General features: G+C 35.6%; 1 protein-coding gene across 48 annotated transcripts in view; it reads right to left on the reverse strand.

The window, feature by feature from the left end:
* Positions 1-22,516, reverse strand: part of LARP1B (La ribonucleoprotein 1B) — a 138,577-nt gene that overhangs the window by 20,610 nt on the left and 95,451 nt on the right. For 14 of the 48 annotated variants that reach the window (XR_011435877.1, XR_011435963.1, XR_011435964.1 and 11 more), the window contains 4 exons: positions 18,424-18,593; positions 17,863-17,969; positions 892-1,052; positions 338-482 (listed from right to left, as the gene is read on the reverse strand). Coding sequence is in view for 31 of the 48 variants with exons in the window: in XM_070259136.1 (XP_070115237.1) it covers positions 338-482; positions 892-1,052; positions 17,863-17,969; positions 18,424-18,593 (583 nt within the window). In the remaining 17 variants the exon portion in view is untranslated. Of the gene's footprint in view, positions 1-337; positions 483-891; positions 1,053-17,862; positions 17,970-18,423; positions 18,636-22,516 lie in introns of all 48 variants that reach the window. The other 34 variants (XR_002806512.2, XR_011435987.1, XR_011435961.1 and 31 more) reach the window with 5 other exon arrangements.

The raw sequence follows: 22,516 nt of genomic DNA on the forward strand, positions 1-22,516 counted from the left end.
GTGAGCTTGAAGAGGATCCTCCAGCCTGAGAGAAGTCTTCAGAGACTGCAGCGCCATCCAACACTTTGACTGTGATCACATTAGACACCTGACTCAGAACCACCCAGATAAGCTGTTTCTGGAGTCTTGATACTTAGACACTGTGAACTGTAGAAACTGTAAATGTTTGTTGTTTTAAGCTTGTGAGTTTTGAGGTAATTTGCTATGCAGCAATAGAAAACTAATATAGCCCTCCCTCCAATTATGTTGTGCTACTTTCACAGTTCAAAATCAGGCTACTTCAGTACTAGTTTTTAAAAATTCCCTCCAAATGTGAAAATACAAGAAAATATTTGACCTGTAATTTTCTTTTGCATCTTCCCAAGCAAGTTGTTTAAATTCCTCATACATTTTTTTATTGAAGTGATCTCTGAGGAAAAAGGACCAGAAACGAAAGAGGGTATTCATTTCTTGGGACTGGCCAATTCCCAAGCGTTTTCTCTCTGGAAAAAGTTAGAATAATAAAATATTTTTATTATTAAAGATACTTATTAAATTTAAAACAGCAGATATTTTATATAATTTAAAATAAAGAAAGCTGAAACATATTAATCCTCAAAATGTATTTGGGTTTCTTCTAAATATAGGACAAATATTAATCCATTTTCTGACTCACTGCTCAAATTTAAGCATTTGTCAGTAGCAACAAGAATATACTAAACTTTATTTCCTAATGTGTCTAAGCTACAAAATACATGAATAAAGGATCTATATAAACACACTTACTTAAGGTAATTATAAAAGTATAACAAAGTAAAAATACATCTTGACCTGATAGTAAATGTCACAATTTGAACTTTTAGAATTATATTTTAATTTTAAATATAACTACATAAAGGACAAGCATCTTACCACTTAGGCACCTTCGACGATACTTGAGGTACACTTGTTGGGTAAAGCCATTTTCTTTCAAAAGTTCATGAGAAGGGTGCTGAAACTTTGGGAATGAATGAGGAGTACATCCATAACTTCCTACTAGTGGTGCACCTTCTGAAGGTGAAGCGTTTGAACTGCTGTTTGAGAAGGAGGAAAAAAGGCTTCAAACTGAAATATCAAAAACCAAGTGTTTAAACCAACTTGCCCTATTTGTTCATTATTGCGAGTCTGAGTAGTGGAAAAGACATCAGTCCCTAAAACTCTTCTAAAGTAGTGACATACAGATCTTCATATGAATTGCAATTGACGTTTAACACACAGGTAAATTCAGAAGCTGATAAAGAACATGGTCATAAGTTCTCAACGAAAGCAAAAAGTAGCAGCAGATAATCAAATAGCTGGCTTATTCCTCTTCTAGATCCAGAATTAATTTAGTTTAGTTTATTTTTTTCTTACAGTACTGGAGAAATTTTCAATTTTCACGAGTAATTAGGTTAATGATGTAAATTGAGTAAGTGGAAGTGAGGAATAAAATCTGGCACAAAGGCAATAATTTCATTATCCAAAGACATACCTGCAATTCTGTAAATCAATTCCACTTCTGAAATATCTCCTAAATCTGTCTCTTTCTTTTTTTTCTTTTTTGAGGAAGATTAGCCCTGAGCTAACATCTGCTGGCAATCTTCCTCTTTTTGCTGAGGAAGACTGGCTCTGAGCTCACATTATGTGGGATACCTACCACAGCATGGCTTGCCAAGTGGTGCCATGTCCGCACCTGGGATCCGAATCAGCAAACCCTCAGCTGCTGAAGTGGAATGTGTGCACTTAACCCCTGCGCCACCGGGCCGGCCTCTGTCTTTTCCTTATATCTGCACTCCACTATTTAAATTTAGGTTTTCATCCTCCTTGACTTGAACTAACTGGTCTCCTTGTTTGTCTAATCTCCCTCCTCTATCTTGCCACCAAAATGATCTTCCTAGAATATTGATCTATATCAGTGGTTCTCAATGTGTGATCTGTAGATGCTTAGTGGGATTCCCAAGAACCTTTCAGAAAATCTGCAAGGTTAAAACTATTTTCATAATAATACTAAGATATTGTATGTCCTTTTTACTATGTTCACATTTGCAGTGATAGGACTAAAGCAACGATGTATAAAAGTGCTGATGTAGGGGCTGGCCTGGTGGCGCAGCGGTTAAGTGCGCACATTCCGCTTGGGTGGCCCGGGGTTCCCTGGTTCGGATCCCGGGTGTGGACATGGCACCACTTGGCAAGCCATGCTGTGGTAGGCATCCCACATATAAAGTAGAGGAAGACGGGCCTGAATGTTAACTCAGGGCCAGTCTTCCTCAGCAAAAAGAGGAGGATTGGCAGCAGTTAGCTCAGGGCTAATCTTCCTCAAAAAATAAAGAGAAAAGAAAAGGAAAAAGAAAGAAAGAAAAAGTGCTGATGCACATTGAGGCAGTGGCACCAAATTTTACCTAGTGCTTGTATTATTCACTGCAATGCACTTGCAATTTTTAAAAAAATGCCAGTTTCAACTTAAGATGACTTTGATAAAGCAAAAAAAATTAACTTTATGAAATCTCAACCCTTGAGTACACATCTTATTGTGTGTGACAAAATGAGACAGAAACTTTAGTTTTGCAAAATGAAAAGTTCTGGATATGTTTCAGAACAATGTGAATAAAACTTAACACTACTGCACTGTGCACTTAAAAAAGGTAAAGTTGGTAAATTTTATGTTGTTTTTTAATCACAATTAGAAAAAAACGAGATGGAAACATAAAGCACTTTTGCAGCATATCAAAGTAGGATGCCTGTTGCTTTGCACTGAATGTTTGTTGAATTCCCAACCCCCAGTGTGATGGTATTAGGAAGTAATTAAGTCATGAGGGCAGAGCTCTCAGGAGTGGGATAAGTGCCCTTATAAGAAGAGATGTGAGAGAGCTTGCTTCTTATCTCTTTGCTCTCCACCATGTGATCATACAACAAGAAGAAGGCCATCTGCACACTAGGAGGTAGGCTCTCATCAGACACTGGATCTGTTGGCACCTTGATCTTGGAACTATGTGAAATAAATGTTTGTTGTTTAAGCTACCCAGTCTATGGCATATTTGTTATAGCAGCTTGAACTAAAAGAGTTGTCTTAAGTCAAAACACCTGTGCAAAGGGCCAGCCTGGTGCTTAGTGATTGGGTTCACATGCTCCACTTTGGTGGCCCAGCATTCATGGGTTAGGATCCCAGGTGTGGACCTATATACCGCTCATCAAGCCATGCTGTGGTGGTGGCCCACATACAAAATAGAGGAAGACTGGCATGAATGTTAGCTCAGCTACAATCTTCCTCAAGCAAAAAGGGGAAGATTGGCAACAGATGTTAGTTCAGGGCCAATCTTCCTCACACAAAAAAACAACCATCTGTGTGATAACGTGAGCTGAACTAGTTGATTTTTTTCATGGAATACCAATTTAATTAGAAGGACAACCAACAAATTATGGTTATTTAGATTTCATTCTGTGTCAGACACTTCCTTGAAAATGAACAAAATGAGTCTGTAACATCAAGGAAGAACTGAGAATTCTAATTCCCAAAATTAGAATTTTGGAAACCTTGTATTTGTCACAATAAGCCTGATAGTTCTCACTAATACCTAAAGACGAAATCAGTAGTGAGTTTTTTAGGAGTCTGTATGTGCGTGTCTGTGTGTGTGGTAAAAGATACATGACATTTATAATGTTAACCATTCTTAAGTGTACTAATCATCAGTATTAATTATTCACAATGTTATATAATCATCACCGCTATCTATACCTAAAACTTCTTTATCATCCTCAACAACAATCTATTAAACAATAACTAACCCTTTCCCCCTCCCTCAGCCCCCAATAACCTCTACTCAATTCTGTCTTTGAATTTGACTATTCTAGGTACGTCATATAAGTGGGATCATACTATATATATCCTTCTGAGTTTCCCATATTTCACTAGGCATGTTTTCAAAGTCCATCTATGTTGCAGCATTATTCAAAATTTTCTTCTTTTATATGGTTGAATAATATTCCATTATATGTATATACCATATTGTGTTTATCCAGTCATCTGTTGATGGACATGTGGGTTGTCTCTACCCTTGGGCTATTATGAATAATGCTGCTAAAAACATGGGCATAAAAATATGTTTAATTCCCCATCTTCAATTCTTTTGGACATACACCTAGGAGTGGAATAGCTGGGTCATATAATAATTCCCACTCCAATGTTTTAACATTTTGAGAAAATGCAAAACTGTTTTCCACAGTGGCTGTAGCATTTTATATTTCCACAAACAATGCACAAGAGTTCTAATTTCTCCACATCCTCCAATTTATTTGTTCTTTTTTATTATACACTTCTGTATTAGTCAGCTCAGGATGCCATAACAAGATATCACAGTCTCTGGGTGGCTTAAACAACAGAATTTATGTTCTCCCAGTTCTGGAGACTAGAAGTCCAAGACCAAAGTGCCAGCAGTGTTGGTTTCTGATGAGACCTCTCTTCCTGACTTACAGAGAGTCACCTCCTCAATGTGTTCTCACACAGCCTTTCCTCTGTGTATATGCAGAAAGAAAGAGATCTCTGGAGTCTCTTCCTCTTTTTATAAGGACACTAGTCCTATCGGATTAAGGCCCCATGCTTACTACTTCACTTAACTTTATCTTCTTAAAGGTGCTATTTCCTAATACAGTTACAGCGGGGGCTTAGAGCTTCAACATATAATTTCTGGGAGACACAATTCAGCCCGTAATACCATCCTAGTAGGTGTGAAGAGTTATCTCATTGTGGTTTTTGATTTGCCTTTCTCTAATGAATAATGATGTAGAGCCTCTTTTCATGGGCTTATTGGCCATTTGTATATCTTCTCTGGAGAAATGTTTATTCAAATCCTTCACCATTTTTGAATCAGACCCTTTTGTTGTTGCTGAGTTGTTGGAGTTCTTTATATGTTCTGCATGTTAGTCTCTTAGATATATGATTTGCAAATATTTTCTACTATTTAGTAGGTTTTTTCACTCTGATCATATCCTTTGATATAGAAAAGTTCATAATCACGATGAAGGACAATTTATCTATTTTTTCTTTTGTCATCTGTGCTTTTGGTGTCATACTCAAGAAACCATTGTCAAATCAAGGGTCATGAAAAGTTTTCCCTATGTTTTCTTCTAGGCATTTTATAATTTTACTGCTTAAGTTTAGGTCTTTGATCCAGTTTGAGTTAATTTTTTCATACATGGTGTAAGGTATGGATCCATCCTTTTGCATGTTGGATATCCAGTTTTTCTAGCACTATCTGCTGAAAAGATAGTTCTCTCCTCCATTGAATAGTCTTGGCACCCTTGTTGAAAACAAATTGACCATATATGCAGGGGTTTATTTCTAGGCTCTCTATTCTTTTTCATTGGTCTATATATCTGTACTTATGCCAGGACCATACTGTTTTAATTACTGTAGCTTTTCAGTAACTTTCAAAGTCAGGAAGTGTTAGTCCTCCAATTTAATTTTTCCTTTTTAAGATCGTTTTGGCTTTCCAGGGCTCCTTATAATTCCATATGAATTTGAGGAAAAGCTTTTCCATTTCTGTGAAAAAGGAATTTTGGAATTTTGATAGGGATTGTGTTGAATCTATACATTGCTTTGGTGTCTTAACAATGGTAAGTCTTCCTGTCCCTAAACATGGAATGTCTTTGCATTTATTTAGGCCTGCTATAATTTTCTCAGCAATGTTTTGTAGTTTTCAGCATACAAGTCTTTTACCTCCTTGGTTAGATTTATTCCTAAGTATTTAATTCTTTTAGATGCTAATGTAAATGGCATTGCTTTCTTAATATCCTTTTCAAATTGTTCAGTGCTGGCATATAGAAACACAACTGATTTATCTGTTTCGTACCCTGCAACTTTGCCAAAATTGTTTTTTAGCTTTAGTATCTTTCTTGCTGATTTGAGGGGGTTTTCTATATATGGAATCATATTGTCTGTGACTAGAGATAGTATTAACTGTTCCTTTCCAATTTGATGTCTTTTCTTCCATTTTCTTCTCTACTAGCTCTGGCTAGAACTTCCAGTACAACAGTGAATAGCAACAGTGAAAGCAGGTATCCTTGTCTTGCTCCTGATCTTAGGGGGACAGCTTTCAGTCTTTCACCATTGAGTATGATGTTAGCTGTGGGTTTCTCATAAATACGTTTTCTCATGTTGAGAAATTTTCCCTCTAACTCTAGTTTTCTAAGAGTCTTTAATCATGAAAAGATGTTAGATTTTGTCAAATGCTTTTTCAGTGTCAATTGGGATAATCACGTAGTTTTTTTCCTTAGTTCTATTAACATGATGTATTATATTGACTTTCTTATGTTGAACCACTCTTGCATTACTGGAATAAATCCTACTTGGTCATGGTGAACAATCCTCTTAATATGCTGTTGGATTTCATTTGCTAACATTTTGCTGAAGACATTTGCATCTATACTCATAAGGGTTACTGGTATGCAATTTTATTCTCTTGTGCTGCCTTTAACTGCTTTTGGTATCAGGGTAACAAAAGCTTCATAGGATCAGTGTTCCCTTCTCTTCAATTTTTTGGAAGAGTTTGAGAAGGATTAGTGTTAATTCTTCTTTAAATATTTGATAGCATTCACTGGTGAAGCCATTTGGTCCAGAAGTTTCTTTTTTGGGGGCATTTTGATTACTAATTTGATTTCTTTACTTCTTATAGGTGCATTGAGATTTTCAATTTCCATGTGAATCAGTTTAGGTAATTTGTATGTTTAAAGGGATTTGTGCATTTCTTCCAGGTTATCTATTTGTTGATGTATATTGTTCATAGTAGTCTCTTTGAAACCTTTTTATCTCTGTAAGGTCAGTAGTAATGTCTCTATTTTCATTTCTGATTTTAGTTATTTGTATCTTCTCTTTTTTCTTTGGCAGTCTAGCTAAAGAAGGTTTGTCAGTTTTGTTTATCTTCTCAAAGGACCAACTTTTGGTTTTACTAATTTTCTCTTCTCTATATTGTTTATCTTTACTCTAATCTTTAATATTTCTTTCCTTCTGCTACCTTTTGGTTTAGTGTGCTCTTCTTTTTCAAGTTCCTTATGGTGTAATGTTAGGCTACTGATTTGTGATCTCTCTTCTTTTTAAACGTAGGCACTTACAGCTATAAATTTCCCTCTGCGCATTGCTTTCTCTGATTCCCATGTTTTGGTATGCTGTGTTTTCACTTCTAAATATTTTCTAATTCCCCTTGTGATTTCTTCTTTGACCCATGGGTTAAGAATGTTAATTTCACAGATTTGTGAATTTTCCAGTTTTATGTCTGTTATGGATTTCTAACTTCAACACATTGTGGTCAAAGAAGATACGTTGTATGATATCTCTTTTTAAGTCTATTAAAATTTCTATTTTGGCCTAACATATGGTTTATTGTGGAGAATGTCCCATGCATACTTAAGAATGTGTATTCTGCTGCTGTTGATTGGAATATTTTAAATACGTCTGTTAGTCTACTTAATTTATCATGTCGTTCAAGTTCTCCCCTTTGTTACTCCTCTTACATAGGGTTGATCTATGCATTCTTGAAAGTAGGGTATTGAAATCTCCAACTATTCTTGTAGAACTGATTATTACTCCCATCAATTCTGTCAATTTTTGCTTCACATATCTTGTGGGGCTGTTACCAGTTACATAAATGTTTATAATTGTTATATCTTCTTCTATATTGAGCCTTCTATTGATATATAATGTCCTTATCTCTTGTAATCTTTTTGGATTTAAAGTGTATTGTACCTGATATTAAAATATCCACTCCAACTCTCTTTATGTTACATTTTATTCTTTTTCCATCCTTTCACTTCAATCTATTTGTGTCTTTGAATCTAACATGAGTCTCTTATAGATAGTATACAGTTGGAACATGTTTTTTTAATCACTTGTCCCAATCTCTGTCTTTTGACTGGAAAGTGTAATCTATTCATATTTAAAGTAATTACCGCTAAGGAGGAACTTACTTCTGCCATTTTGCTATTATTTTTCTATATTACCTTATAGATTTGCTGTCCCTCATTTCTCCTTTTGTGTTTTTGTTTCTGAGTAAAAATTCCTTTCTCATTTCCTTTTATATATATTCCATAGATATTTTCTTCGTGGCCATCACAGGGATTACCCTTAACAATAACTCTGCTGTTTTAGACCTCTATTCCTCCCTTTTTGTTACTGATGTCACAGATTAAATCTTTATACATTGTATACCCAACAACATAGATTAGTAATTTTTTAATGCATTTGTCTTTTAAATCACATAGCAAAAAATGGAGTTAGAAATTAAATTACAATACTAGCTTTTATAACTGTCCATGTATTTACTGTTTTGGAAGATCTTTTTTTTTAATGGCTTCATATTACTGTCTAGTGTCATGTAGACAGCCTCTTTAGCATTTCTTCTTTTTTTTTGAGGAAGATTAGCCCTGAGCTAACATCTGCAGCCAATCCTCCTCTTCTTTTTTTTTTTTTTTTTTTTTTTTTGCTGAGGAAGACTGGCCCTGAGCTAACATCCATGCCCATCTTCCTCTACTTTATAAGTGGGACGCCTACCACAGCATGGCTTGACAGGCGGTGCCACATCTGCACCTGGGATCCAAACTGGTGAACCCTGGGCCACCGAACTGGAACATGTGAACTTAACTGCTGTGCCACCAGGCCAGCCCCCTCTTTAGCATTTCTTGCTGGGCAGGTCTAGTGGTAACAAACTCCCTCAGCTTTTTTTTTTAATAGACTTTACCTTTTAGGGCAAATTTAGGGTTGCAGCAAATTGACTGGAAGGTACAGAGAGTTCCGTTATACCTTCTGCACTCCCTGTTCCCCACACCACAGCCTCCCCCACTATCAATACCCAGCACATCTAGTGCCACAGTGGTACATGTGTTACAATTGATGAACCTATACTGATACATTACAATCACCCAAAGTCCACAGTTTACATTAGGGTTTACTCTTGGTATTTTACATTCTGTGGATTTGGACAAATATATAATGTCAAGTACCCATCATTATGGCATCATATGGAGTATTTTCACAGCCCTAAAAGCTCTCTGTGTTCCACCTATTCGTCCCTCCCCCACTTCACCCAAACCCCTGGCGATCACTGATCTTTTTACTGTCTCCATAGTTTTTTTTCCAGAATGTTGAATAGTTGGAATCATATAGCATGAAGCCTTTTCAGATCGGCTTCTTTCACTTAGTAATATGCATTTAAGATTCTTTCATGTCTTCTCATGGCTTGATAGCTCATTTCTTTTTAGCACTGAGTAATATTCCGCTGTTTAGATAAACCACAGTTTGTTTATCTATTCACCTACTGAAGGACTTCTGGTTGCTTCCAAGTTTTGGCAATTGTGAATAAAGCTGCCATAAACGTTCATGTGCAGGTTTTTGTGTGGACATAAGTTTTCACCTCCTTTGAGTAAGTTCCAAGGAGAGTGACTGTACAGTAAGAGTATGTTTAGTTTTGTAAGAAAGTGCCAAATTGTCTTCCAAAGTGGCTGTACCGTTTTGCATTCCCAGCACCAATGAATGAGAGTTTGTGTTGTTCCACATCCTCTCCAGCGTTTGGGTTTGTCAGTGTTTAGTATTTTGGCTGTTCTAATAGGTGTGTAGTACAATTGCATTGTTGTCTTACTTTATAATTCCCTAGTGAACATATGATGCGGACTATCTTTTCATGTGCTTATTTGCCATCTGTATATCTGCTTTGGTACAGTGTCTGTTGAGGTCTTTGGCCCATTTTTAATCAGGTTGTTTGTTTCCCTATTGTTAAATTTTAAGAGTTCTTTGTATATCTTAGATAACAGTCCTTTCTCGGCTTTGTCTTTTGCAAATATTTTCTGCCATTTTGTGGCTTGTCTTCTTATTTTCTTCACAGTGTTGTTTGCAGAACAAAAGTTTTTCATTTTAATGAGGTCCAGCTTATCAATTTCTTCTTTCATGGGTATTGCTTTTGGTGTCATATCTAAAAAGCCATCACCAACCCAAGATCACCTAGTATTCTCCTGTTATCTTCTAGGAGTTTTATTAGTTTTGTGTTTCACATTTAGGTGTGTGATCCTTTTTTTAAAAAAAAAATTAATGAATTTCAGGAGCAAAGGACCACTTTTTTTTTTCTTTCTTTCTTTTTTTTTGGTGAGGAGGATTGGTCCTGAGCTAACATCTGTTGCCAATCCTCCTCTTTTTGCTTAAGGAAGATTGTCACTGAGCTAACATCTGTGCCAATCTTCTAATTTGTATGTGGGACACTGCCTCAGCATGGCTTGATGAGCAGTGTGCAGGTCCATGTCCAGGGTCCAAACCTGAGAACCTCAGGTCGCTGAAGCAGTGTGTATGAACTTAACCACTATGCCACCCGGCCAGCTCTCTGTGATCCATTTTGAGTTAAGAAAGTAAGTGTCTAGAATCTTTTTGTGTGCATGCATGTGGATGTTCAGTTGTTGCAGTACCATTTGTTGAAAAGACTATCTTCACTCAATTGTATTGCCTTTGCTCCTTGGTCAAAGACCAGTTGATTATATTTATGTGGGTCTATTTCTTGGCGCTCTATTCTGTTTCATTGAACTATTTGCCAGTTTTTTGGTCAATCCCACACTGTCTTGATCACTGTAGCTGTGTAGTAAGTCTTGAAGACAGGTAGTATCAGTCTTCCAACTTTGTTTCTTCTCCTTCAGTATTATGTTTGCGATTCTGGGTCTTTCACCTCTTGATATAAACTTTAGAATCAGTTTGTTGATATCCAAAAAAATAACTTCCTGGATTTTTATTGGGATTGCACTGAATCTGTAGATCAAGTTGGGAAGAACTGACATCTTGACAATATTGAATCTTTCTATCCATGAAAATGGAATATCACTCCATTAATTTAGTTCTTTGATTTCTTTCATCAGAGTTTTGTAGTTTTCCTCATATAGATCTTGTACATATTTTGTTAGATTCATACCTAAGTATTTCTTTTGGGGGGGGTAATAATATAAATAGTATTTTGTTTTTAATTTCAAATTCCACTAGTTCATTGTTGGTATATAGGAAAGTGATTGACTTTTGTATATTAACCATGTATCCTGCAATCTTGCTATAATTGTTTATCAGTTCCAGAGCTTTTGTTGATTATTTCTGATTTTCTACATATACAATCATGTCACCTGTGAAGAAGACAGTCTCATTTCTTAATTCCAAAGCAGTATACCTTTTATTTCCTAGCCCTCAGCTTTTGTTTATCTCTGAACCTCTGCCTCAGGTTTGAAGGACAGTTTTGACAGATATAGAAATTGTAGTCAACAGTTTTTTGTGTGTTTTTTTTCCCCCAGCACATTGAATCTATCAATTCACTGTCTCTGGCCTTCAAGGAATCTGCTGAGAAACTGGCTGTTACATTACTGAGGATTCCTTGTAGATAATAAGTCTCCTCTCTCTTGCTACTTTCAAGATTCTCTCTGTCTTTGGCTCTTGACAGTTTGGTTATAACAAGTTTTGGTGTGGCTCTCTTTGGGTTTATCCTAATTCAAGTTCACTGAGCTTATCAGATTTGTAGATGCATGTCTTTCATCAAATTTGGGAGGTTTTCAGCCATTATTCTTTCAAATATTCTCTCTGCCCCCATTTCTGTCTCTTCTTTCTCAGATTCCCACAGTACATATATTGGTCCAGTTCACAGTGCCCTACAGGTCCCTTAGATTCTGCTCACTTTTCTTCATCCTTTTTCCTTTCTGTTCCTCAGACTCGATAACGTAAACTGTACCATCTTTAAGTTTGCTGATTCTTTCTTCTGTTTGATGAAATCTGGTTTTGAACCCTCTACTGTATTTTCCATTTCAGTTATTGTACTTTTCAGAATTCCTTTTTCTTTCCTTTGTGTAATTTCTCTCTCTTTACTGATAATCTCATTTTCTTCATACATTGTTTTGCTATCTTTGTCTATGTCTTCCTTTAGCTCTTTGAATCTTTGGAACAGTTGTTTTAAAGACTTTGTCTAGAAAGATGGGATCAGGCTTCCTCAGGTATATTTTCTGTCAATTTATTTTGTTCCCTCAAATGGGCAACAGGTTCTTATTTCTTTGTATGCCTTGTGATTTTCTGATGACCACTGAACATCTGAATCTTATAATGTGGTAACACTTGAAATAAGATGCTCCCTCTTCCCCAAGGTTTGCTTTTTTCTCAATTGTTGTAGGGTGTTTCTGTGCTGGGGATAAACCTGAGGTGAAAGCTTAATGTCTCCTTAGGTCTTTTCTGAGCCTGCATCTTTCCTTGGGCATGTATGGTAGTTTTCTAAATTTCCCTACATAAATGGTTATTTTTGAATGTCAAAAAAAAAAAAAAAAAAAAGGACATTCCGACAGTGGGGATGAAACAATGAACTCTAGACTCTGTGTTTGCAACTTGTTGATCAGAGGCAGTTAGCAGTCAGAACACTGAACTCCAATATTTGGAGGACAAGGTCCTTATTGCCCATCCTGAATCCAGAAAGTCACACAAGAAATGTGGGATGCTATCCTCCCAAATGCCTGTTACAGGGCTGGAAAAGTGGGAGATGGATAGGTGCTATTGCACCAAAGGCTAACATCAATAAATATTAACCATAATTTACCAGTCAAGCTTTCCCCTGGAAACCTTAAGTGTCCAAATAGACTCTAGAGTTACAAAACAGTCAATGCAGACAGTTTCTGCCAGTACAGTTGTTGTCTAAATGGAGAGACAGATTCCTGTTCCTTCCCACTCCACCATCTTCCCTGACATTACTCTCCTTGGTGGTCATATTTTAAAATTTGATTTTTGGGGGGCCAGCCCAGTGGCTGAGTGGTTAAGTTTGCATGCTCTGATTCGGCAGCCCAGGGTTTTTGCCAGTTTGGATCCTGAGCACGGACCTAGCACCACTCATCAAGCCATGCCGAGGTGGCATGCCACATAGCAGAGCCAGAAGGACCTACAACTAGAATGTACAACTATGTACTGGGGGGCTTTGGGGAGAAGAAGATAAAAGGAAGATTGGCAACTGACGTCAGCTCAAGTACCAATCTTTAAAAATAAAATAAAATGAAATGTGATTTTTTTGAAATTATATATTGAAATATGCCAACATTTAGAAGTCTGCACAACTCGGTGAATCAATTTTCCCAAATGACCAATGCATGATATTACAAAAGCATGCATAGGCAAAAGATACATTCAAAGTGTAAGATAGTCCAATGGCTTTAGTGTAACAGAGTATGAAAAATTCACTGAATATAAAAAGGTCATTGATATGGTTTCAGATTCCACAGTGCAAATAACTCCTAAAAAACTACCACTTGTTCAGCTTTGGTATAATATGAAAGAATACCTAAAATTATCTGAAAAGGCTATTAAAATACTCCTCCTTCTCCTGGATTTTATTCCTCTACTTGAACAAAAACAACAAATTATAAGAAGACTGAATATAGAAGCAGATATGAGAATCCAGTTATCTTATATTAAGCCAAACATTAAAAAAATTTGCAAAACTTTAAAACAACGCCACTCTATTCAGGAAATTTTTGTTTTAGAGAAACACAATTATATTTCATAAAAATTATATTATGTTAACATCTAATGGGTTTATTATTCTTTTTAAATGAACAAATATTAAATTTTTTCTTACATGAAAAGACTATTAAAATAAATAAATAAATAAATTTTTTCTGTTTTACTTTTTAATTCAGTAAATTATATAACTCTTATAAACAAAAGCTCTTTGAGGTCCTCAATAATTTTTGAAGGTATAAAGAAGTCTTTAGACCAAAAAGTTTGAAAAGCATTTAACTAATATCACTTTGCTGCTCAAAATTCATTACCTACAGAATAAGTCCACTTTTCTTAGCAAGACAATCAAGGGCCTGATCAAACCCTGACTTAATTTTTACAAGAAACATTTCTCATAAAATCCTATTTACGGTATACTCATATCTTATGCTCCAGCCACAAATAAGTTATTTGCCTTGTGCAACACCCATATATTTTTACAGTTCTGGTAACTTTGCTATCTCCTCCCTCAGGAAATCCTCTACCTCTCTTTCCCATCTTGACCTGTTGAAATCTTACTGATCCGTCAAGACTGATATTATTGCCTGTGCCCAGGGAAATTTCTCATGACCACCCCCAGTTGGGATGAATCTTCTTGCTTTTCTCATAATAACTTGTTTGAACATACACATATGCTAGAATTATATCTCAATCATAATTATCTCTCATACTAAACTGTAATCTCACTAAAGGCATAAAATACATCTCTTACATCTTAACAAACCATTCCACCAAATACAGAGCTTTTCATATAGTTGGCATTCAACAAAAACTTGTGGAAGAATGAATAAAAGTTTAACCTGCCTATGAGTAAGCAGTGGTACACTTAATCCTCAAACTGCAGAAGGTACTCCTTTTTCCTATGTGGTTAATTAATATTTTACAGGTAAATTTTCCTAGACTAATATCACTTTACTAACCAAGCAAAATCAGTTGAAATTTAGGAGTCTCTTGGTAAAGGATAAGCCTGCTTTGAAATGTCTCCATACCATTAGGAGCCATCTAAACCAAATAATCAGTGTGCACTCGTGCCTCCAACATAAACCAGAGAAAAATAAGAGATATTAAGTTATACAGAGTAGTTCTATACTCAACACCATTTGTTCATAGAAGGTTATGAAACAGCCTCCCCATGGGGTAGGTAGTTTCATTCATGTGGTCTTTATTGAATGCCAACTATGCCAGGCACTGAGGTTCTCTCAACCACAAATTTACTGTCTGAAGAAGACATACACAAACATTTAAATAAGGTATGTAAAACATCTAGCACAGTGCCTTGAACATTTATTGAAAGAATGTAATAAGCATTAGCTAGCATTAAATAATTTCACTACAATGACTCCACCTTTATTGACACACATATCACAAAGATGCAGGAAAAAAACAGCTTTCAAAAGAAGGGGCAGTGAGAGATAAGGGAAGGCAGAGATAAAGAATTCCTCCCAGTACAACAGAAGGCAAAGTCATCTGCTGAGAAATATGAGATACAGATAGGTTCAGGAGCATCCCTCCTTGAGGAAGTCAATTAGAGAACAGTAAAGAATTGCAGATGACACTGGGGATCTAACTACAACTAGAGAACATGAATCTATATTAATATCAATTAGCGTAGAATTTACTTTGGCAACGTTCTACAGAGTAGGAATGAATATAATGGAAAGAGATCTGCGTTTACTCAGTTGGAAATTTGGAAAGATGAGAGCCATAAAATAAGTCAAGGAGCAAGAATCTATAATTCAGTCAAAATTTATGAGACACAAACACCAAAAAAACCCCCCAAAATTAAAACTCTTAACCAAAAGATAAAGCAACAAGCAGAATGAAACTTACAGAGGATCTGCCTATTGGCATGATCACACAATAGACTTTAAAATAACTGATTAATATTTTGAAGAATCTAATGGAAAAGGAGAACAATATGCATGAACAGATAGACAATTTCAGCAAAAAAAGGAAAACTATTTTTAAAAAGTCAAATGGTAATGCAAAATATACAAAGCACAATATCAGAAATGAAGGATTTCTTTGATGGACCTAGCAGCAGACTAGACTCAGCTCTGGAAAGAATCAGTTGACTTGCAAATAGGTCAGCTGAAGTTATCCAAAGTGAATTACAAAGAGAAAAAGAGTAGAAAAAAAGATCATCCAAGAGCTATGAGGTTTTAACAAATGGTCCAATGTACACGTAATTGGAATCCCAGAAGAAGGGGGGCAAACAATAATAAAAAACCAGGGCAAAAAATATTTGAAGAGATAAGAAATAAAAATTTTCCTAACTGAATAAAAAACAACCATAAATCCAATAATTTCAGAGAATTACAAGCAGGATATATACTTCGTGTGTATGTACATATACATTATCTCTGTATCCATACCTAGATCCATCATAGAACTCTATACTTAATGAGAATATCTTTCAAAATGAAAAAACTTTTCCTGCCAAACAAAAGCTACAGAATTCATAGCCAGTAGACCTGCACAATCTGAAATGTTTAAGAAATGAAGAGCACTGCAAGTGGTAAAAATGAGAGTACATATTTTCAAAATTTCTTTTCTCACGGTAATTGCTTTAAAAGTTTATTGTCTAAAGAAATGTATAGCACAAAGAATGGAGGAAATGGAACTCTAACATAGTAAGGTTCTTATACTATATATGTAGTGGTACAATATTATTTGAAAGTAGACTGTAAGGTAAAATGTATACTATAAACCCTGGAAGACCAGTAAAAATTAAGAGATGTAACGAAGAAACCAATAGCAGAGATAAAACAGAATCATTTTAAAAACTCAACTGATCCAGAAGGAAGAAAAAAGAACAAAGAAGAGGTGAAACAAATAGAATATAAGATGGTATACGTAAATCCAACCACATAATGTAGATGGTCTAAAAGATGTGACTGTTGATAGTGGAGGAGGCTCTAGTGTGGTAGGAGGGGAATCAGGGGGTTTAAGGAAACTCTCTGGACCCTCCACTCAATTTTGCTGTGAACGTAAAACTGCTCTAAAAAAAGTCTACTAAAAGAAATTCACCAGTGGGATTGTTGTAAATATTTGTCTGTCATCCTTGAATTAAGTTCCAGAAAGGTAGGGACTGTAGCTATCTTGTTCCCTGTTGCATATGTCAGTGCCTAGAAAAGTGCCCAACACATTGTAAATCCCTGCTTTCCTGATACATTTTATTTGTGGGCTAAGGTGGAGTGCTGGCTGGGAATGTAAACATCAATATATAGATGTATTATTAACAACAAAAGATATAATGTGATAAAATGTGAATCTTAAGAAACATATTTCTAACTAAATGTTAGAATTAAATGTTCTAACTAAACTAAATGTTACTGACTAAACATTCTTCACCATTATCTGTTGATCACTAAATATACAGCTCCGATAAATTATCTGGGAAACAAACTCTCAAAATCACTTAGAACACAAAAATAACTATTAGTATACAATAGGTGTGCAGAAGAACAAATTCACATTTTATCTTTTAAGGCCAATGTATCTAACAAAAGCAAAATGTGAAAGTATCAAATAAGTATCACTGGAAAGACAGACTTGGAGATTTTCAGATCATGATAAGCAACCCAGCTTTTCTTTGAAAGAAATTAATTAAGGTTTCCCTTCTAGTAACCAGCCAAAAAACACTTTTTCCTAAGGGTAAGTTTTCAATTGGAAAATCAAACATATAATTATTCTGAAAATATCTATATAAACACAACATAGATTTTTCAATGAAAACACAAAGCAGCTAGCAGCAATCCACTTCTGCATCCAGTCTACAGGACAGAACATACCATACTATGTTGCATATAATTGGCACTATAAAAGGCTTGCCCTATCATCTCTTTTGACATAAATAATAGTCTCTTTTTTCTTATTAAAGTTAAAGAAAAACCACTTACTGTTAACAATCAGTTAATCTAAATTATTTCCCGCCAAAAGGAAAAATTCCAAAATAATAATGTGTTTTATTTCCATATTCTTTACATAGTTTGAGTACATTATTTAGCACACTAATTCACTAAGAATCTACTACGCCACTAAGAATCCGGAATCTTTCCAAAGATAATAACTTTCATAGACCTCAATATTTTTTATCTAAGAGTACCCAGTGTGGAAACTAGTTTAAATGGAAAGAAATAATTGTCCTACTGAATTATTCATCAATGTACTTATTGTAAAACTGTCCTACTTATTTCCCCTTCTTCGGCTTCTGTTTAATATTTTCACTGGTAGACAGTTTGCTAACATATTAATTTTTAAATATTCTCAAATACCTAATTAGTTACTGTTTTGAACAAACTTAAGAACAAAGCAATGTTTGACAAATACGGTACCTGACAGAGGATGTTCTTGGCCCATGATCTCTGGAATCCATAACCCAACCAACATGACACTCTAGAGGGGGGTTTGTACTATGTCTTGTTTTTCTCTTTCTTGGACTCTAAGGAAAAAGAAGTCAAACATTGCAATTACTTTCAGTAGTGTGAACTTCACAAGTAAATTAAAACCCTCTGACTATAAACCAACTCAAACATATTCATACTGTGGATGACACATTATGAAATCATATGAAGTCACAAAACTCAAACATCTCACATACAAGTTACAAAACTTAACAAACAAGGCCCTTTGCTAGGTTTGAACACAAGGATTAAAGGAAATACAATTTAGGATGATTCTTTATTACACTTTCTGATCATCTTTAATTACACTATCCAATTGTAAAGAAGTTATTCCTTAACCTGAAAAAACATAACTATGGTAAAATATCATTTTTGAGTACTTCTTACAATCTAAACTATAAATTTTTTAATGTGATGGAAACTAACAAGTCTCATTTTGTAATGTTAAAGGACACAAAACGCAAGCTTTATATTCCTGATTCTTCCGCGTACCTGTACATCAACGGCTTTTGGTTCTTTAACAACAGGATAAAATCTCGGTGTTTTGTTTGGGTCTTGTAACCTGGGTGTTCGAGGTGTTTTTGGTGTCCTTGCAGGATAAATTCTAGGAGATTCTGGAACTCCTGTGGGCAATGAATGGGCCATTGTTGCTGAAGATATTTCTGAAACATCAAACACCTTTTGAGCTAATTCATCAGTCAAATCTGTGAAATAAAAAGCTGTTACCAGTATTTAGATGCTAGTAAACTACCTGACTTTGAGAACAAGGATAATTCTGAAATTCTCTACTCTCAAAGGATTTTTTCATTAGAAACATTTCAAATAAATAAGAAAGAATAAAAAATAACAAACGCTTGTCTACACACCACCTAGCTTTACTAAATTTTAATTTCGCTATTTCTGTTTCCGACTTTTTTTAAAAGAAAAATAGGCTAAAGCCTACTGTGTAACCTTTTCTAATTCCATTTCACTTTCCTCCTCAGAGATAACCAGCCTCTTAATTTTGTATTTTTATCTATTACCACAAATATATAATAATATTATTTTGCATAATTAACTTTTAAGTGACATAATACTAAATGCATCATTTTGCAAGCTTTTTCAGTCAATATTTTGTTTGCAACTTTACTCAAGCTCTCTATTTGTGTAGCTTTTGGTTTACTCATTTTTACTGCAGAATATTACGCTGTTATACAAATATAGCAAAATTTATCCATTCTCCTGAAGATACACATTTATGTGATTTCCAAATTTTTGGTATAACCAACAATACTGCAATGAACATTGTTGAACATGTCTTTTTGTACAGGTGCAAGCATTTCTGAAATGGACATGCTGAGTCTGATGGTTTGTGCATCTTCTGACTTACTGAATAGTGATTGCCAAGCTGCTTTCCATAGGGGTTTCATTAATTTATACTCTCACTAGCAGCATGTAAAACACTCAGCAATTTAACATCTTGCTCAAGACTGGGTTTTGTTCAGTCTTTTAAACATTTCTCCATCTCATGGGATTTACATGATATTTGCATTTCCTTGGTTACTAGAAAAGTTGAGCATATTTTCATATGTATAGTTATCACTCAGATTTTCCCTTTTCGCAAGCTTGCCATTCATATCCTTTGACTATTCTTCTTCTGGGTTGTTTTACTTATTAGTTAGTTTGTGGAAATCTTATGATAAGATACTAAGTAAGCAAGCAGATGAATCAAGTAGTAGTATCAAAAATATAGGCTCTATTTCTATATGGCTTCTCTTCAGACTTATCAATTTCTTTTGATTCAAACAACTACTGTTTGCTCATTCACTCAACAAATACTGAGCGCCCAATATATGCCAAGCACTGTTCTAGACACAAGTTTGTAAACTCATCCACCCTATTACCTAGTCTCCCTGTCTTGCCATTTCCCCTCCCAATCTATTTTCCTTAGTGTTGCCAGAATGCTTATTCTGAGGAGCAAATTAGGTCATTTCATATTTCTATTTAAAATCCTTCAGTGTATCCCTTTTGCCTCTAGGAGAAGTCTGGGTTCTTTATGATGGCATATAAGATTTTCTTCATTTTACCACATCTATTGTCATTCTCCCTTTGAATCTTGCTGCCCCAAATAGCAACGTACTTGTTCCTATTTTCTTGCTTCATACCTTTTCATATGCTTTTACCTCTGTCTGAAAGTCCCTTTCCCTCATCTTTTTACACAGAGGTGAACTCATATCCTTCCTTTAATACCCAGCACAGATGTTACTTTCCCTGGGAATGTAAAGCACTCCTTGAACATCTTCTGCCAACAGAATTAATCAATTATTTTTTGTGCCACCTCTGTATTTTATCCATTTCTTGTTTGATTTATTAAATTAAAATTTATTTTCTTACATATCACCCCATTGGATGCTAAGAACAAGTCTCAGTGCTTCCGTGAAAACAAGGACCACAATCTTATATTTGTATGGTAGTACCTACTATAGTGCCTAGGAAAAAGTATATCCCCACCCGATAACTGATAAAACTTAAATGAATTGTGTTAATGCTGTTTCTCCTTGTACCAAAAAGATATACAATCTCAAGGACAGAAATATGATCATACACTGAAAAATATGTTAAATCCTGTGCCTTTGCAAAAGAAATATTCAAAGATCCAGTAGCCATAACAACCCAGAAAATAGTAAGCTTCCTAGCATCCATAAATTATGGTCTCTAAATTCCATTTCCTACTGAGCTAGTCTCCTAAAAGAAATAAAGTCTGGGGAACAAAGTATAATATGAGCCTGGGAAATCTTGAGCCAGAAAGCAATGAAGTTAAAAAAAGAAAATATCAGCATAGGTCATGAGGACACGGCAGCAAGATTTAGAGGATCCCACCAATCAAAAAAAAAGTGATCTTGGGGCCGGCCCCTTGGCACAGCAGTTAAGTTTGCATATTCTGCTTCAGCGGCCCAGGGTTTGCCGGTTCAGATCCCAGGTGCCAGACATGGCACCGCTTGTCAAGCCATGCTGTGGCAGGCATCCCACGTATAAAGTAGAGGACGATGGGCATGGATGTTAGCTCAGGGCCAGTCTTCCTCAGCAAAAAGAGGAGGATTAGCAGCAGTTAGCTCAGGGCTAATCTTCCTCAAAAAAATAAAATAAAATAAAATAAAGTGATCTGACCACTAGAAACAATGAGTGAAACGGATTAAACACATCAAATAAAAAGAGGCTCCATGAGTTCATAATGGTACTTTAAAACTTAATCACATTTGTAGGTGGCTAGGGCACTGACTCATTATTCTGAAAACGGATAAACTGAATACAAAGAAAGAAACAAGCATTTATCCTTCCTTTCCCATAAAAATTGAATTTCAAAGTAACCAGAGAGTTGATAAAAGAGTATTCTTTTTTCTTTTTTTTTTTGAGGAAGATTAGACCTGAGCTAACTACTGCCAAATCTTCCTCTTTGCGCTGAGGAAGACTGGCCCTGAGCTAACATCCACACCCATCTTCCTCTACTTTATACGTGGGACGCCTACACAGCATGGCGTGCCAAGTGGTGCCATGTCCGCACCCGGGATCCCAACCGGCAAACCCCTGGCCGCTGAGAAGCGGAATGTGCACACTGAACTGCTGCGCCACTGGGCCAGCCCCAAGAATATTCTTCTTTACAGAATTCTAGGTAAGAAATACAGAAGGAATGATAGAATTAGATGATGACTATTCTGTAACTCTAATGAAATAGAGGATCTAGGGAATATTCATCAATGACTGCTAAAACCATTTGGTAAAATGTTGAAGGGAGATTCAAGACCAAAGACATGATGCATGAAATAAATAACTGATAAGCTGGACTGCATTAAAATGAAAACTTCTGCTATGTGAATGACACTATCAAGAGAATGAGAAGACAAGCCACAGACTGGGAGAAAATATTTGCAAAAGACGTATCTGATAAAGGACTTTTATCCAAAATATACAAAGAACTTTCAAAACTCAACAATAAGAATTAAAACCTGGGCCAAAGACCCAAACAGATACCTTCAAGAAGGTATAAAGATGGCAAATAAACACATGAAAAGATAGTCTACATCATATGTCATTAGGGAATTGTAAATTAAAATAACATATCACTACACACCTATTAGAACAGCCAAAATCCTAAACACTGACAAACCCAAACGCTGGAGAGGATGTGGAGCAACATGAACTCTCATTCATTGGTGCTGGAAATGCAAAATGGTACAGCCACTTTGGAAGATAGTTTGGCAGCTTCTTACAAAACTAAACATACTCTTACCATACAATCTAGCAATTACTCTCCTTGGAACTTACTCAAAGGAGGTGAAAACTTACATCCACACAAAAACCTGCATACGAATGTTTACGGCAGCTTTATTCATAATTGCCAAAACTCAGAAGCAACTAGAAGTCCTTCAGTAGGTGAATGGATAAACAAACTGTGGTTTATCTAAACAGTGGAATATTACTCAGTGCTAAAAAGAAATGAGCAATGAAGCCATGAAAATACATGAAGGAACCTTAAATGCATATTACTAAGTGAAAGAAGCCGATCTGAAAAGGCTTCATGCTATATGATTCCAACTCTTCAACATTC

The sequence above is a fragment of the Equus caballus genome, chromosome 2, assembly GCF_041296265.1.
Source record: "Equus caballus isolate H_3958 breed thoroughbred chromosome 2, TB-T2T, whole genome shotgun sequence".
NCBI lineage: Eukaryota > Metazoa > Chordata > Mammalia > Perissodactyla > Equidae > Equus > Equus caballus.